Source organism: Dermacentor andersoni, chromosome 2 (assembly GCF_023375885.2).
Source record: "Dermacentor andersoni chromosome 2, qqDerAnde1_hic_scaffold, whole genome shotgun sequence".
Taxonomy (NCBI): Eukaryota; Metazoa; Arthropoda; class Arachnida; order Ixodida; family Ixodidae; genus Dermacentor; species Dermacentor andersoni.
The window spans coordinates 86085278-86100511 of record NC_092815.1 but is presented as its reverse complement, the minus strand read 5'-3'; the positions used below and the strand labels follow the sequence as shown (position 1 = coordinate 86100511).

The window sequence follows — 15234 nt, the reverse complement described above, 5'->3', positions numbered from 1 at the left end:
GCCTGATAACATGCCGGAGAATTGAAAAGGAGAGCTCGCATGCGCCGCAACCACAGTTGAGGCGCCAGTATGGACGGCGACAATTCTGATAACCAGGAGGAGGCCTGGAATCGACATTGGAACGACATGAAAAGGAAACGAATCGCCCAGGAAACAGACGAAGAGCGCGCCGAACGACTGGCTAAACGCCGGAACACAGCTAGACAACCAGACTAACCTGGAGTTGCCATCAAGATTAACCAAGGCTAACCGTGCTTTGCCTTAGTTTTCGCTGTGTATATCCTGGCGTAGCCGAGCTAAGCTACTGCCAATTTCTTTTCGCATTTCGCCCATATCGTAATGCCGCCGCCGCGGCCGGAGTTTGATCCCGCGACCTCGGGCTTAGCAGTGCAATGCCAAATACACTAAGAAACCACGGCGGGTGGACGGTCCACGCTTACTCATGGATGCGACAGCGCATTGAACACAAGCTGCCTGCGCTGAATGGAAAAAAATAAGAATTAATACTCATTCGTTATGTCCAAGGCACTCAAAACCACAACTAAAGAACAATATGAGAAGCGTAACCGATTAAGGCTAATGCATATATCTGAATTCATGCTGCCAGATTCATGTTCTTGTATCCGCGATGAGGAAGTTATCCTTTATTCGCAAACTTGCAAGTCAAACTTAATTGCTAGGTTAATTTGCTATATCCGCCTGATTCCTCGTAAGCGTCGAAGACCGGCTCCCGCTTCTGAAAATGGTTTCGGTGATTTAATTTGAGCCCAGTGCGACTATTTTAGTGCCAACGGACTCTTTAAGTTGTGACGATCCCGTAGACACCCGACTCTTGAAGGTGGGTGGCCTTGTTGCGATATTATCGGCCTTTTCCGTCCAGACCACGCCGCTGCGACGCTAACCCTAGCCGCGCTTGTGTTAGCGCGGCGAAGTGCTGCTGCGGCGCCAGCTTTTCTCGTCAGTGTCTGCAGTGATGGAATGTGAAGTGGAAGGGGAGCTTCTGACTCCCGAGGAATTTTCCAAGGATCCCGGATGGCAAACAGTTGCTGCCAGGCGCTCCGGAGCCAAATCGGCGCCCGTCGAGCGAGTTGGTGCCATTTCTACCGGCGCTAAGCCAAATGACAAAGCGACCGCAAAGGGTCGCCGAGACCGCAGCAGCGCTAAAGCCAAAATTATTCGGGGTGGAAGGATGCCTCCGCTGCCCAAAGAAGACGCGAAGATCATCGTCAGGCCGAAGGGAGGTCTGAACATCAGCAAGGTGGGGCCGACAGTTGTGGCCGAGGCCATATGGAACGCAGTCGGTTTCGACCAGGCGAAGCGGGACTCGGACACGATGTGCCCGAATTTCCAACAAAATATCATGGTCATCAGCACCCCCAGCAGAGAGAATGCGACCCTCTACGTCAGGGTCGAGTGCATCGCTGTTGGCGGCCAGCAGCACGAGGTGAACGCGTACGAGGCAGCGCCCAACTCTACGTGCAAAGGCGTGATCCGCGGCATCGCACCAAGTGAAGACCCGGAGGAGCTCGATCGCAAGATTGTCAACTCAAAGAACCCGCTGGCCTTGGGAGCCAAACGAATCAAGAGCACGGGCACCGTGGTTGTGGTCTTCGATGGCTACAAGGTGCCAAACTACGTGTCGTACGGCGGCACACTTGTCAGGTGTGCATTATATAGGAAGCAAGTGGAGGTGTGCTACGCCTGTGGCCGCCTCGGGCATCGAGCGGACGTCTGCCCCTCGCCGGACGAAACTATGTGCAGGGGATGCGGCATCGCCAACCCGGACGAACAACACAAGTGCGACCCCAAATGCAGGCTGTGCGGAGGCCGACACTTCACCGCTGCCAAGGAGTGCAAGCAGAGGTACCAGACGCCGTACCTCGTCAGACGCAGGCGCCGGGACCGATCCCGAGCCACCAGAAGCAAGTCTCCGGCCCTCGCCATGGGCGAGCGACAACTCCCGGCCGCCGCCGGTCACTCCGCGACTCGCGGGAGCTCTAGATCCAGGAGCCCCTCTCCACCTTCCGGACGCCGTTCCAGGTCCAGGGGCAGATCCCGGTCCAGGGGCAGATCTATGTCCAGGGGCAGATCCGGAAGCCGCTCCAGGAGCCGCTCTGTCTCATGGGCCCGGTATGGGTCCAGTGCCGGCCAGCAGAGGAAGAGAAAGTCGACGCTATCGTGGGCAGATATGGTTGCTGGCGGCGCCCATGCGAGATCCACCCGGGGCCCACGCGACCCGCTTCCAGAGCAATCCAGGGAGGCAGAGGTAGCGCGCCTTATGAAGGAAAACGCGGACTTAAAAGAAATGATCAGAAAGATGGCTAGCGAAATGATAGAGATTAAGAAATTAGTAATCAGTCAGAGTGTTACATCCAACGCGTCGGCGCCGACCGCCACAGAAGCACCAGTTCCGGCCTGCGACTCGGCTGGCGCCGCCAAGCGTAGGGCAGTTTCCAGTAAGGACGATTCAGATTCGCAAACTTATGAGATCAAAGGCATGCTGGCCACGCTCACTAAGAGCGCGCAGCAGTTACAACAAGGCTTAGCACAGGTGCAAGTCGCCCTAGGAGACCCGAGGAGAGGCCTAGGCGCGCTGGCCGATCGCATGGACGCCCTCGAGCGTCTGGTGATTCCGAATAATACGGCCGTAACTCCGATGCAGGTCGTTGTTCCGAACGCGTCGGGGACTCAAATCAGGGCTACGAGCACATCGGCACGTCAGAGTGGGGGGAACTTCTTGCGTGCACCTCTGCTTACAGCGGGTACCCCGGACAATTTATCTAATCATGGATAGTGCCAAAGAGGAGTTCAAAATTTGGCAGTGGAACTGCAGGGGGTACTCCAATAAGAGGGCTCCTTTGCAGCAATATTTAAGGTCGCTACGTAACAAACCACAAGTAATAGCATTACAGGAAACCCTCGTCTCTGCCGCATCCCTCTCTGGTTATCGTGCCGTCTCCGTGCAGGCCGAAGGTCGGGGAGTGTGCACGTTAGTTGACAGGAGGCTTACACACTTGTCTCACGACCTGAAGCTGGCGAGTTGCAAGGTCGAATACGTCATGGCGGAGGTTCTGCTCAATACGAGACAACGCAACCAGCGGAGAAACAGCGTGTTCATACTAAACATCTACAGCAATCCTAGGGACTCGCAACAGCAGTTCAAAACGATACTCAAGAAGTCCGTCGACCTGGCCGGCACCCATCCCTTGGTCGTCGTCGGAGATTTCAACGCACCGTACGGCGTGTGGGGCTACGTCTACGACACGAGCAAGGGTCGGGGTTTGTGGCAGAACGCCAACGAAATGGAGCTCACGCTCATCACGGACAAGGCGTTCCCCACCCGAATCGGCAACTCGGTTAGCCGAGACACCACCCCCGATCTGGCGTTCGTGAAGAACGTCGAGGGAGCCGAGTGGAGCAACACCGCAATAAATTTTGGTAGCGACCATTATGTGCTCGAGACCCGCTTCGAAGTCACCCGAAGTAAATCCAGACAATTCACTGTCACGGACTGGGACCTTTTTCGCAAGCTCCGCGGCAACGACAGCGCACCCGTCCCAAAAGACCTGGAAGATTGGTGCGAGCGAATCAAGAGTGACGCCGAGTCATCCACTAAGAAGATCGTCAGCGACCTGGAGGTAGAAAAGATGGACAGTAGGCTGGCCCATCTGATCGAGGCCATGCAGGCGCTGCTTTTGAGATGGAAGGGACAAAGGTTTAACCGAAGACTGAGGAAAAAGATCTCCGAACTTAACAAGGCCATCGAAGATCACTGTCGGACCCTCGGCAAGCAGCAATGGGACGAGGTCTGTGACTCGATCGACGGGCAGATGCGTAACGGCAAGTCCTGGGGCATGCTTAAACATCTTCTCGACGAGGGCAGCACCAGATCCAGTCAGAGACACACGCTCGCCAGAGCCTTTCACGAAGCTACCATATCCTGTTCCGGGGACGAGCTGGTTGCCAAGCTCATGGAGAAATACCTTCCCATAAAGCATAGCGACGAGGAAGACCAGTTTCCCGACTACCTCGGACCAGCCCGTCCGGAATTGGACGAAGACTTCACCGTGGGGGAAATTAGGCAAGCCATTTTCGCGCTCAAGGGGAAGTGTGCGCCAGGTGCCGACAGAATCACCAACAAGATGCTGCGGAACCTTGACGACGGTTCGATCGCATACCTCACCGAGAAGATCAACGAGACGTGGAAAAACGGCAGCGTCCCAGAGCAATGGAAGAGCGCCAACGTCGTCCTGATCCCCAAACCCGGCAAGGCTCCGAACGTGGACAACCTCCGACCGATCTCTCTCACCTCCTGCGTTGGGAAAGTGGCGGAGCACGTCGTCCTCAACAGACTAAACAGATATCTCGAAGAGAACAACATCTATACCTACAACATGATTGGCTTTCGTGCCGGCCTCTCGTCGCAGGACGCCATGAAGATGATCAAACATCAAATCATCGATGGCAGTACCAGAGACACCAGGGCCCTGCTCGGACTCGACCTCGAGAAAGCGTTTGACAACGTTCTCCACGAATACATTCTGGCCTCCGTGGCAGACCTCAAGCTGGGCCCCAGACTATATAACTACGTCCGTTCGTTCCTGACGGGGAGGAAAGCGAGGCTGCGGATCGGCGACTTTGTCTCCGACGAGGTGCTCCTGGGCGCACGGGGCACGCCGCAAGGCTCGGTCATTTCGCCTGCTCTCTTCAACATTTGCATGATCGGCCTCTCGAGGAATCTGGCCCAAGTTGAAGGAATCAAACACACCATCTACGCAGACGACATCACCATCTGGTGCACCGGCGGTAGCGAAGGGCAAGTGGAAAGCGCCATGCAAGAGGCGGTAGACGTCACAGAGCAGTACCTGCTACCCACCGGACTCAGATGTTCCCCGACCAAATCTGAGCTTCTCCTTTATAGAAAAGAAAAAGGCCGCAGACCCAAGGGCTGGAAACCGGTCTCAGAAAGTGACATTCACCTGTTCACTCGGAGCGGTGACCCGATACCCAGGGTCGACACCATCAGAGTCCTGGGTATGTTCATAGAATCACGCGGCGGCAACGGCACTGCGTTACGCAAGATAATTGCGAAAACCGACAATGCTTTTCGCCTCGTCCGAAGGGTCACGAACAGACATCGTGGCCTCAAGGAGGACAACCTGCTTCGGCTCATCAACGCCTTTGTGCTGTGTCACTTTACCTACACGGTGGCCATGCACAACTGGCTCAGAGCCGAGCGGGAAAAGCTTAATGCCCTCATTAGAAAATTCTTCAAGAGAGCCCTCGGGCTGCCCGTCAGAACGCATACAGAGGACCTCCTTCGGCTCGGCATACACAACACCATGGAGGAGATGGCCGAGGCTCAGGAACGGGCCCAGCTAACTCGGCTGTCCACCACGCCAGCCGGCAGGCGTATCCTCGAGGAGATCGGACTCGCACCAACCAAGAACTTGGCTGAAGACACCCAAATCCCCAGAGAAATAGGGGAGAAGATCGTGGTCGCCCCTTTGCCCCGCAACGTTCATCCCGTTCACAACGCAGGTCGTCGCAAGGCAAGAGCACTTAATATACTAAAGCAAATAAACAAAGACAAAATCACAGCAAGCTTCGTGGACGCAGCTGCATACCGAGACGGCAAGGCTTTTGCGGTTTCTGTCATTGACACGCTGGGCAAAGTCATCAACTGTGCTTCCGTCCGGACGACGAACCCAGAGGTGGCCGAGCAAGTGGCCATTGCACTCGCCATGCAAGACGGTCGGAGAGACAGGGTGTATAGCGATTCGAAAGCCGCCATCAGGGCATTCCAGAAAGGCCGGGTAGCCCGGCAGGTAGTTCACATTCTGAAAGGCGCCAAACAGGGCAACACCTCCATGCACTCGATCCTTTGGTTCCCTGCACATGTCGGGGCGATTGAGGGGGTTCCTCTGAACCTCAACGAGTCTGCCCACGAGGCTGCGCGTGGCTTTACCGACCGCGCTGCCCTCGGATCGGGCGACTCTCTCCCCGGACACAGAGACGCTCCTCTCACACACAACGAAATCACGAAATTCTTTTACTTAGAGAGAAGGGTTTTCCCCCCGCCTCACTCCAAGCTAAGCAGGCCGCAGGCGGTCACACTAAGACTTCTACAAACGAACTCGTACCCAAATCCGGCGTCCCTTAATAGCATATATCCAGAGATTTATCCAAATTGTTCTTGCGTGGCCTGTGGTGAGGTAGCTACGTTGCCTCATATGCTCTGGGAGTGCGGGTCGCTGGGCCCGACGTTCACCAAGGAAGAGTGGGACGCGCTCCTGCGAAGTCCTGTCTTTGAGGATCAAATCCTGGCCGTCCAGCGCGCCCGCGATCGGGCCGGCAGACTAGATCTGTCAGTCCCGTCGTGGGATTAGCCGGGTGCGCGTTTTATCGCGCTTTGCTGGACCAAATAAAAGTTTATTCACTCACTCACATGAGCCACGAGACCAGAAGAAACAAACAAATAAATAAGTAAACAAACACGCGCACCTGATGCGAAGTGGAATGTGATAGACGCGTCCCGTGAAAAATAACGCCAAGATAAAAGGCAATATGCACGACCGGTGGAGCCAACCATCTGCAAGAAACATGAAAGAAAATGACGTGCTGGCATCTGAGTAAAAACATTATTTCCTGCATCGTTTGAGACAAACGTTATGAAAGCAGACAAATAATGCCCAATTGTATTTTATTTCCAACTTACGAAACTGTTCGCCACCTTCTGCTTACATTCAAACACAAGTTCATATGGCCTCATGTTATGCGCGTGGATGCAACGGTGACTTGCAGGCAATATGCAACATTTTCCGAGTGATGAAGGAATCATCTGAAAAGAGGTGTACACGAATGGAAGTATGAAACATGGTGATGCGTGTGTAACACTTCAGTCCCTTTGACCAGAATGTGATCAGTCAACTTCGTCGCGAGACCCACGCGGCCACGCAGACCTTTCGCCGAGTCGATTCGGCGAAATGCCTTTATTGCAGTAAATATTCTTCGTGCTTTTACAGCGTAAGCTGTTGAGGGCTATAGTCTGACGTAGCGCGAGCGCGCGCACACGTTGCGTGACGTCGGCGAGGATAACAGCTCGACCGAAGATGGTTCGACGCACTGGCGCAGCCAACTTAGCAAGACGCGTCCAACGCGCTCCGACGCGCCCGACGCCCGACAAACGCGCCTTTATGGGCTCATTCCAACAGCCCTTTCAGGTGGTGATCGTGTCCGACGCCGCAGCCGGTGTCCGGTGAGCGTAGCAGCTATCGCCGGAAATTAGAAAAAAAAATAATACACAGTGTTTTTTTTTTTTTTTTTAAGTTGAAGTTGAAGTTTATTCATAACAGGAAAAGTACACAGGAAATAATGTACAGGATATCTGAATCCCTAACTCTAGGATAGTTGGGATCCATGCTAATCATTATTTACAACCATAACGGCAGTACGACAAAGTATAAATAAACCATATATACATAAATATTCATTTTTAAACACAAGGCAGGGCACGTGTAATAGCTACAACGAAGAATTTGTATGTAGTAACTTTATATACACTGCAAGTGAAAAAGAAAGACAGATGTGTACACCAGCGAGATGAGAACCCTATGCAGACAATAGTGGTGAGTGATAATGGGACTTCACTCTTATTGAAAACAATTTTGCTTGTTTTACTTCCAATGGTAAGCTGTTCCATAGGAGTGCTCCAGTGTTGTTCAACCTTGTCCTTCCATATACATTATGCATTTCTGACACGAGAAAATTTCCCTTAAATGCGCTGCGTGTATTGCTTCTGGAATGTAAAAAATTAGATAAAGTCAAAGGGCAGTTAGTGGTTATGCTATTATGATTATTTAGTGCAGTTTTAAAATTCAGTAATAAATTGAAAGGCCGTATGTTTAAACTTTGAAACAGCGGCATTGATTTAGCATTGTAATCCGGAAAAGTCATAAATCTCAAGGCCCTTTTCTGAAGAAGTACAATAGGTTCTACATATGAAAGGTACGTGTTACCCCAAGATGCAATACAGTAGGATAGATGGCTACGGAATATGCTGAAGTGTATTGCTCTCAGAGTGGTACTGTCGAAGTAATAACGGCATTTGTGCAGCATAACACAAGCCTTGCTCAACTTTTTACACAGCAATGCAATGTGAAGCTTCCAATGAAGATGCCCATCTAGTGTGACATTCAAGTATTGAATTGAACGCACCCGCTCAAGTTCCCGCCAGGATCGAAGCTGAGACCGTTGCGTGGGAGTCAGCTACTCTACCACTGAGCCACGCCAGTTTCTTTTCTTCACTGCTTCGCCTGACACAGAGTTTACGAGCTCAGAGGAACAGAATAACAAGATCATAGTGCGTAGAACCGTCAGCTGTTTGCTGACTACAAGTGATCAGTACTTCGGCATGTGCAACAACATTTCCTGTTTTGGAACCCACTCCGGTACATAGGGAATGAAGCACCTTCTGCACTTTCTTTTGGGACTGAGCCACGCCAGCGCTTGCTAGTATGCAGCGGAAGAATGCCCCATAACACGCCCTAGTGCGCCAGGAGATACGCGATGTGACATGCGCGCTGTGTAGAGTCGATGCGTGCACGTTTTGCATTGCACTTGCGTATTATTACACCAGATAGAACGCCATGTAGCAGATGCGCATGTAGCGGTACAAGTCAGTTAAAAAAGGTTTGAGGTGTAAAAGGAGTGTAATACACGAATGCTAGAAAAAGATGTACATCGTACACCTGAATAAATCAAGCTGGCTAGGTGACTATGTCCCCGGCACCTTTCAAAGGGGATGCCAATAAATCATCATCATCGTTAGCATCGTATCGTGCCACTTGCGATGTGAGATACGAGCCTCGTAGCGTCTGTATACGCGCGCCCTTTGCATTGCGGTTGCATATTATTGCACCAGGTGGCGCTCCACGTAGCAGCTGCATAGGTAGCGGTGCAAGGTAGATAAAGAAGTCTTGAGGGGGGAAAAGATTATGGAGATGTATAAATACTGGTGTAATGAAAAAATGGCTGTGGCTTAGCTAAGGTTAAGCCCAGGATGCGAAGCATACTAGCCTTTATTTTAGTTGTTGAACCACTGTTTAGCCTGGTGAACTGCTGTTGCTTGGCTATATTTGGTTCGGCTAGTAGAAGAAACAACTCATGCGTTACTCTGCTTCGCCTTCAAGAGTGGAACGCGACAGCGTTCCCGTCGACCCGCCAAGGGGTGTAAGACAATGGGCTACGGCGCAGCGACTACGCGCCCCGCATTGGACGCGGTGAGCGTCGAGCAACGCAGCGTTCGGCGCGGCAACGAAATGTGCGCCTGAGCAAGCGACGCACGCCTGAGCCTTAGAAACAGCTCGTTTCTAAGGCAACACCGCATTCACTAGAGGCGCTTTTGTACCGCTTCGAAGCATCGTACTCGTGGCTCAGTGGTAGCGTCTCCGTCTCACACTCCGGAGACCCTGGTTCGATTCCCACGCAGCCCATCTTGCAAGAGTTGATCCAATACCGCCGCGACGCCGCGAGCGACGGCGCGAGTTGGAGCCCCGTTTCTCCTCTGTCGTGACGTCACGGTGTCACGTGGTATTGAAGGCGACACCGCCACGCCTGAGGAGCTGGGTTGAGCTCTAGTAATATGCTTCGCATAAAACATATATGACGTACACGATTAATTCAAGCAGGCTAGGATACTTCAGTTGTCGGCGCGTTCCCCTCTCAACTGCGTGCTCCGTTGCTCCGATGTGACGAAAGAGGTCGAGGGTCCAAATGGAGTTGCGAGCCAAGTTCCTGGTCTGCAGTACTCGTTTTTGCCGGCTTCACCAGACCTTGGTCACTCTGCATCCAGCAGTCACGATGAACGCGGCCTACACGCTGTTGCTCGTCTGCGCGGTCACCGGCTCAACAGGATGGGTGCAGGCAAGCGAGTAGGTATCTTTTTTTTGTGCTAAAGTCATGTTTATTGAAGCCGGTTACGTATCATTATTAACGCAAGGCTTACGAGACACCACTGTAAAATGAATCATATTAAATGTTTCTTATAAGTTGCGGATTTGCAGCGCCACTGAGATTACCATCTGCCGGAGGCAATTGAAAATTCCCCTGCGCGTGCATTGAGTGTTCAGCTGTGTATACGCGTTTGAACGCTTTCCTCCTGAACACAGCGGGTGGTTGGCGACCGCTGTATTGACTCTCATGTACCGAGCCCCGGCCGCAAGCGTGGCGAGCGTCCGCTCCCCCCATCAGCCTGCTGGGCGAGCCTCCAGCCTTCCACACAACCTTCGAGCGTTCGCATCGCTAACCACAAGCAACATGTCGAGCTGACAGCTCCGTTATGGTACTCATGCCCACGCTATCTCTGCGGTCCAGGGTGCCCGTTCATTACACTTCTCACTGGGAACGAATAAACGGATGCAGTCTTTGCAAGCGGTCGTGCGTGCGTGTGCGTGCTCTTTACTCGCTAACTTTCTTCTTTGACACTGTCCTCGGCAAATATGATATTGTGCCGCAACATGACTCGCAGCGAGTGCATCGTCGTGACTCCGAACGTACTCCGACTGGGAGCCAACGAGACCGTGGTGGCCATGGTGAGTGGTAGTCCACAGCTGGTCTCGATCTCGCTGCACAACTGGAGACGGCGAGTCTTCCTCCAAAGGATGTTCCGGGTTTACGCAAGTGAGTGGAACGTCCATGCCGCACGCTCTCTCTTTCACTGAAGGTGCAGCGGTCACTATAATTGGATGTCTTTAGTGCGATAACAGCTAAACGAAGAACCGAAGCACCTCCACGATTGCGATTTTGCCGCCCCGCCGCCGTGCTGCTCCGGCATATATATATTTATTTGTTTAGTCAAACTGTTAACCCTCACTTCAGGGTCGTTACAGGGAGGGTCAGTAATTGAATTATACATAGAACAAACATTGAAGATCATTTGTAGGAGAACATTTGTAACACATGGAACATTTGTAGAAAAAACACAGTTACGTGCAAGGAATAATAATAAGCTGTGCAGTTTGAGCGAAATACTTATGAAGACCACCCTCAAAATCACTCACAGTATTTTTTTGTTCCACATCATTCAATAATTCATTCAACAGTTTAATAGCGTCAGGAAAGAAAAAAAAGCGGGATAAGTCTGTTCGAGCTATTATTGATTCCACGAATGTACTGCGTGTTGTTCGTGGGAACCTTTAGTGAAAGAGCGTTAGATAATCATTCTTGTTTATTTTCACCTTTGCATGTAGTATTTGAAAAAGCAGTTTCAATCGCTGCTTCTGCCTTCTTGATCGCAGTGGTTCCAAGTTACATATTTTTAACATTTCAGTTACCGAATCACTTCGTCGATAGTTAGAGCAGATAAAGCGAACTGACATTCTCTGAATTCGTTCTAGTTTATGTTTTAAAACCTTTTGATGGGGGCTCCACAGAGCACCAGTGTATTGTAGGCTTGGACGGATATATGTCTTGTATGCAACCAACTCGACTTCTTTCGTCGCCTGGCGCAATTTCCTTTGCAGGAAGCACAACATCTGATATGTTGATCGACAAGTATTTTCAACATGGGGACGCCAGTTCAATTTATCTGTTATGGTTATACCCAAATATTTGAAACTACATACTTTTACGAGTATGTTATCTGTAATATTATATGTGAACGAGATCGCTTCCTTTCTTTTGGTTATGTGTGCGTAAGCTGTTTCTTTTTTAATTAATCTCCATACCCCATTTTTGACACCATGAGCTTAAAGGGACACTAAAGTGAAAAATGATTTCTTCTGCATCAGTAAATTACCGTTCTACAACACCAAAAACACCACTCTTACAACGATAAGACGTTTGGTAAGCCAGAAAAAGCGCAAGAACGAAATACGGGTGGCGACGCCTACTTAAATTCTCACACCTGGGGGCTGTGACGTCTTCGATTTTGATGGCACCTTCTAGGGCCTGCTAATTATATATAGCGGTACAGATTGACTACATTGGGTTCTAAAGGAACCAACTATTAAACATGGCACATTTCGGGAATCTTTATTCAGCCAACGCGGCCCAAATGCGAAAACATACTTTGGAATCCCTGACGTCACGCTGACATTCCGGCGCTGGGGTTTCGGCGCGAAATTCAAATACTGATACTTGGACCTTCATTTTCTCATCAAATAATCAAACTATTTTTTTTAAATGACTGCCTGCAGGGTTCTCAAACAATGCTTCATTAGTCTAAACTGATTTATTGTTTCGCTTTGGTGTCTCTTCAAGTTTTGAAGGCACTGGTTCATTTTTAATTACCGCAACGCTTTGGGGATGAGTGTGCGTTCAGCCTACTTGCTAACATTCACAAGCTCTCAGCCTGCACTCGTCATAATGGTAGTGGGTTGATTTTTTTTTTATTTGTATCGGGAGCTCTACTATAATAACATGCTTTGCCCAATTGGTACGCCCGGTATTTTCGCCAGCCTGCTTGCCCGATCCATTGTAACGACACACGCGGATTAACTTTTATGTGTTCGTCGCTTTGCCTGAGCATCGTTCTCCATGGTGTATTTTTATTCTGCAGTTGGTCGCCGACGGACACGTGGATTACTTCGAGGTGGCCCATCAAAACGTGATTTTCTACCTGCCGTCCATTCCTGCGGACAGGCACGCGTGCGTCCAGTTCGGACTTCAGCAGGACTTTACTCTGGGAAAGCTGCTGTCGAGCTCGGCCAAGGTTTACGCTTACTATGAACCTGGTGAGAGATTGGCTCCTCCCGTCGGTCTCACGTTCGAAATTTGCCAATTGAACACGAAGAAATTAAGCTTTCGCAAGGAGGCTCAAGTCTACCCTAAAATTCGATTTTAATTTCTCTCAAGCTACGTACACATGGGTCTTGCAGGTCCTCCTCCCCCCGCGTAGCATAGCAAACCGGACAAACTATAGTTAATCTCTCTACCGTCCTATCTTCCCTCTCTCTTTCTCTATGGCACTTCATTCTCTCTCACGTCGGTCTTCTTTTGTGTGCGTATTAAATTTCTGACGCTTTAATTGAACATGTTCCGAATGCTAAAACTTAAGTTTGTTTATGAATATACCATTACCTGTGCATGTAACGAGAGCACAAAAAGTGATGAAAATAAGTCAAATCCTCTAACATTCAAGAAATTATTGATACCGAAAAGATCAAATACGTATACCATGCGACACCGCAGCGAAAGAAGAAAAGCAAGGAAAATACGAGAGAATCGTAAGTCGAATGGAGGAGGACCTACGTCCAATGCAAATAAATTAAGGATAAGTTAGAGGATAGAAAGTTAAACAGGACTGTGCTCGGTTCTGTACGGAATGTTTAAGAGTGCAATGAATATTTACTAAATTAATGCGATTCACAACGCGCAGCTAAATTTTATCGTACACTTACAAACTTTATGCTGATCATGTTCAATCTATGCTATCGTTTAAATACTTAAAAGTCCATCTGACAACTAATATATTGTGGAACGTCCACATTAGCACTCTTTTGATCAACGCGTACAAACTCCCGGCTTCATCAGTCACTCCCTGCAACGTGCTAACACGGAGACTACAATTCTTGCATATGGCTCCATTGTAAGATTTTGTGGAACGTCCACATTAACACTCTTTTGAGCAACGCGTACAAACTCCCGGCTTCATCAGTCGCTCGCTGCAACGTGCTAACACAGAGACGACAATTCTTGCACATAAAAAAAATATTTACAAAGGTGATGCTTATGATTGCTTTTCAAGATTGAAAGGCAGAAAACTTAACCAGCAGCCCGGTTAGCTATCCAGCACTGTGGTGAGGGGAAATGGGGAAAATATTTACAGTAGGAGGGAAGTGAAAAATTGATGTGGACTGTTATTGCCTATATATTGGTATATTCAGCGCTGTCTCGCACACTTTCGCTACGTGTGGCTCACTTCAAGAGTCACGGAAGCGCCCGTGTCACCCTCCGCGGCTGTGACGTACGAGACCTTGGTCCCAAGATTTTGTTTAGCGAAAAAGGTTTTCCGCCTAGCTGGTTAAAGCTCAATTCACACGACGGGAAGGATCGCCAGTTCTGCCTGCGCACGAGCATGACTCTTCTCAGTGCTACCAAACCACACCTCACACAAGAAAGCCGCTGCCCAGCTGGTTACGACATGATTTGTAGCAGTTCACCGACGTCACACTCGTCTGCGGTATAATTAGTCGAATCATTCCGTCGTGGGAATCCAGCTGGACGAGACAGAGGGCATGCCTTTAGTCTTCAGTGGAAAAGCCGTAGAAATCAAGGTCTTCTGCGGTATCTTCGCATGTACAGGTGCTCTGATTGGCGCTACCAGGCGCTCCTAGTAAGCTTAAGGGAAAAACCATGTAACAGCTGCAGTTCTATAGAAAAAGATCTTTTTTTTGCTTTTTGCTTTCCTTCTTTATTTACCCTAAAGGCACTTTACAGACATTACATGGGGAGAGAACAATGAATGACGAGACAAAATACTAAAAGATATTCAAAAGTTACAAGAAGTGTGAATAACAAGAAGTTTAGTACAACCTAGTGTGCGCAGATAAAGTACAGAAAATATCTCAGTCAATGGGGAACGCTTCTAATAGTGTTTAAGCGTAGCAAGAAAACATTTAGCAACATAAGTAGCGTACTTGCAAGTGCGAGTCGGGTAGCTGTAGCTGTAAGAAGCTCATCTCGAAAAGAAGAATAAAAAAGGAATAGTTACAACAAAGAAAAATTTTGCAGATTGAACACTGTGTTTAAGCATATGTTCATGTAAAAATACAGCCCACGAAGAAACATAAAGATATCCAACAAACAACGAAGATATTCGCATTTGTGACTGATTGAAAAAAATGCTCTTTAATTGTTCAACAGATTTGTCGATGCTTGTTATCTCAGTGACTGACCTTGGAAGGTTGTTCCATTTATTAATTGCCTAGTGAATAAAAAACCGGATAACATCAGTATGTGCAAATGGTGGTCCAACTTTGAATATGTGGTACATGCGTGAAAGCATTATTCTTGCTTGTTTCACTAAAGCTGCAGAGTGAGGATTGGCTTGTAGTATAAGTCATGAAAGCAAGCAAGTCGCGATGCTTTCCATCCGATTTCTAAACTTTAAAGCACGAAGTCATGTTTTATTTTGGTATACGCTTGAATAAGGTGAGTAATATCCTGTAGTGAATAGAGCTGCTTTTGTAATTACTCTAGTTTGTTAACAAGGTATGCTTGGGCAGAATTCTA

General features: G+C 49.4%; 1 protein-coding gene across 13 annotated transcripts in view; it reads left to right on the top strand.

Moving 5' to 3' along the window:
- The window catches only part of sei (potassium voltage-gated channel seizure), a 343569-nt gene that overhangs the window by 315054 nt on the left and 13281 nt on the right, over positions 1 to 15234 (top strand). For 6 of the 13 annotated variants that reach the window (XM_055076850.1, XM_055076847.1, XM_055076849.1 and 3 more), the window contains one exon: positions 12560 to 12734. The exons of 4 other annotated variants lie outside the window; for them this stretch is intronic. In XM_055076850.1, the coding sequence (XP_054932825.1) occupies positions 12560 to 12734 (175 nt within the window). Of the gene's footprint in view, positions 1 to 10528; positions 10681 to 12559; positions 12735 to 15234 lie in introns of those variants that run through there. 3 more of the 13 variants (XM_055076854.1, XM_055076855.1, XM_055076852.1) reach the window with 3 other exon arrangements.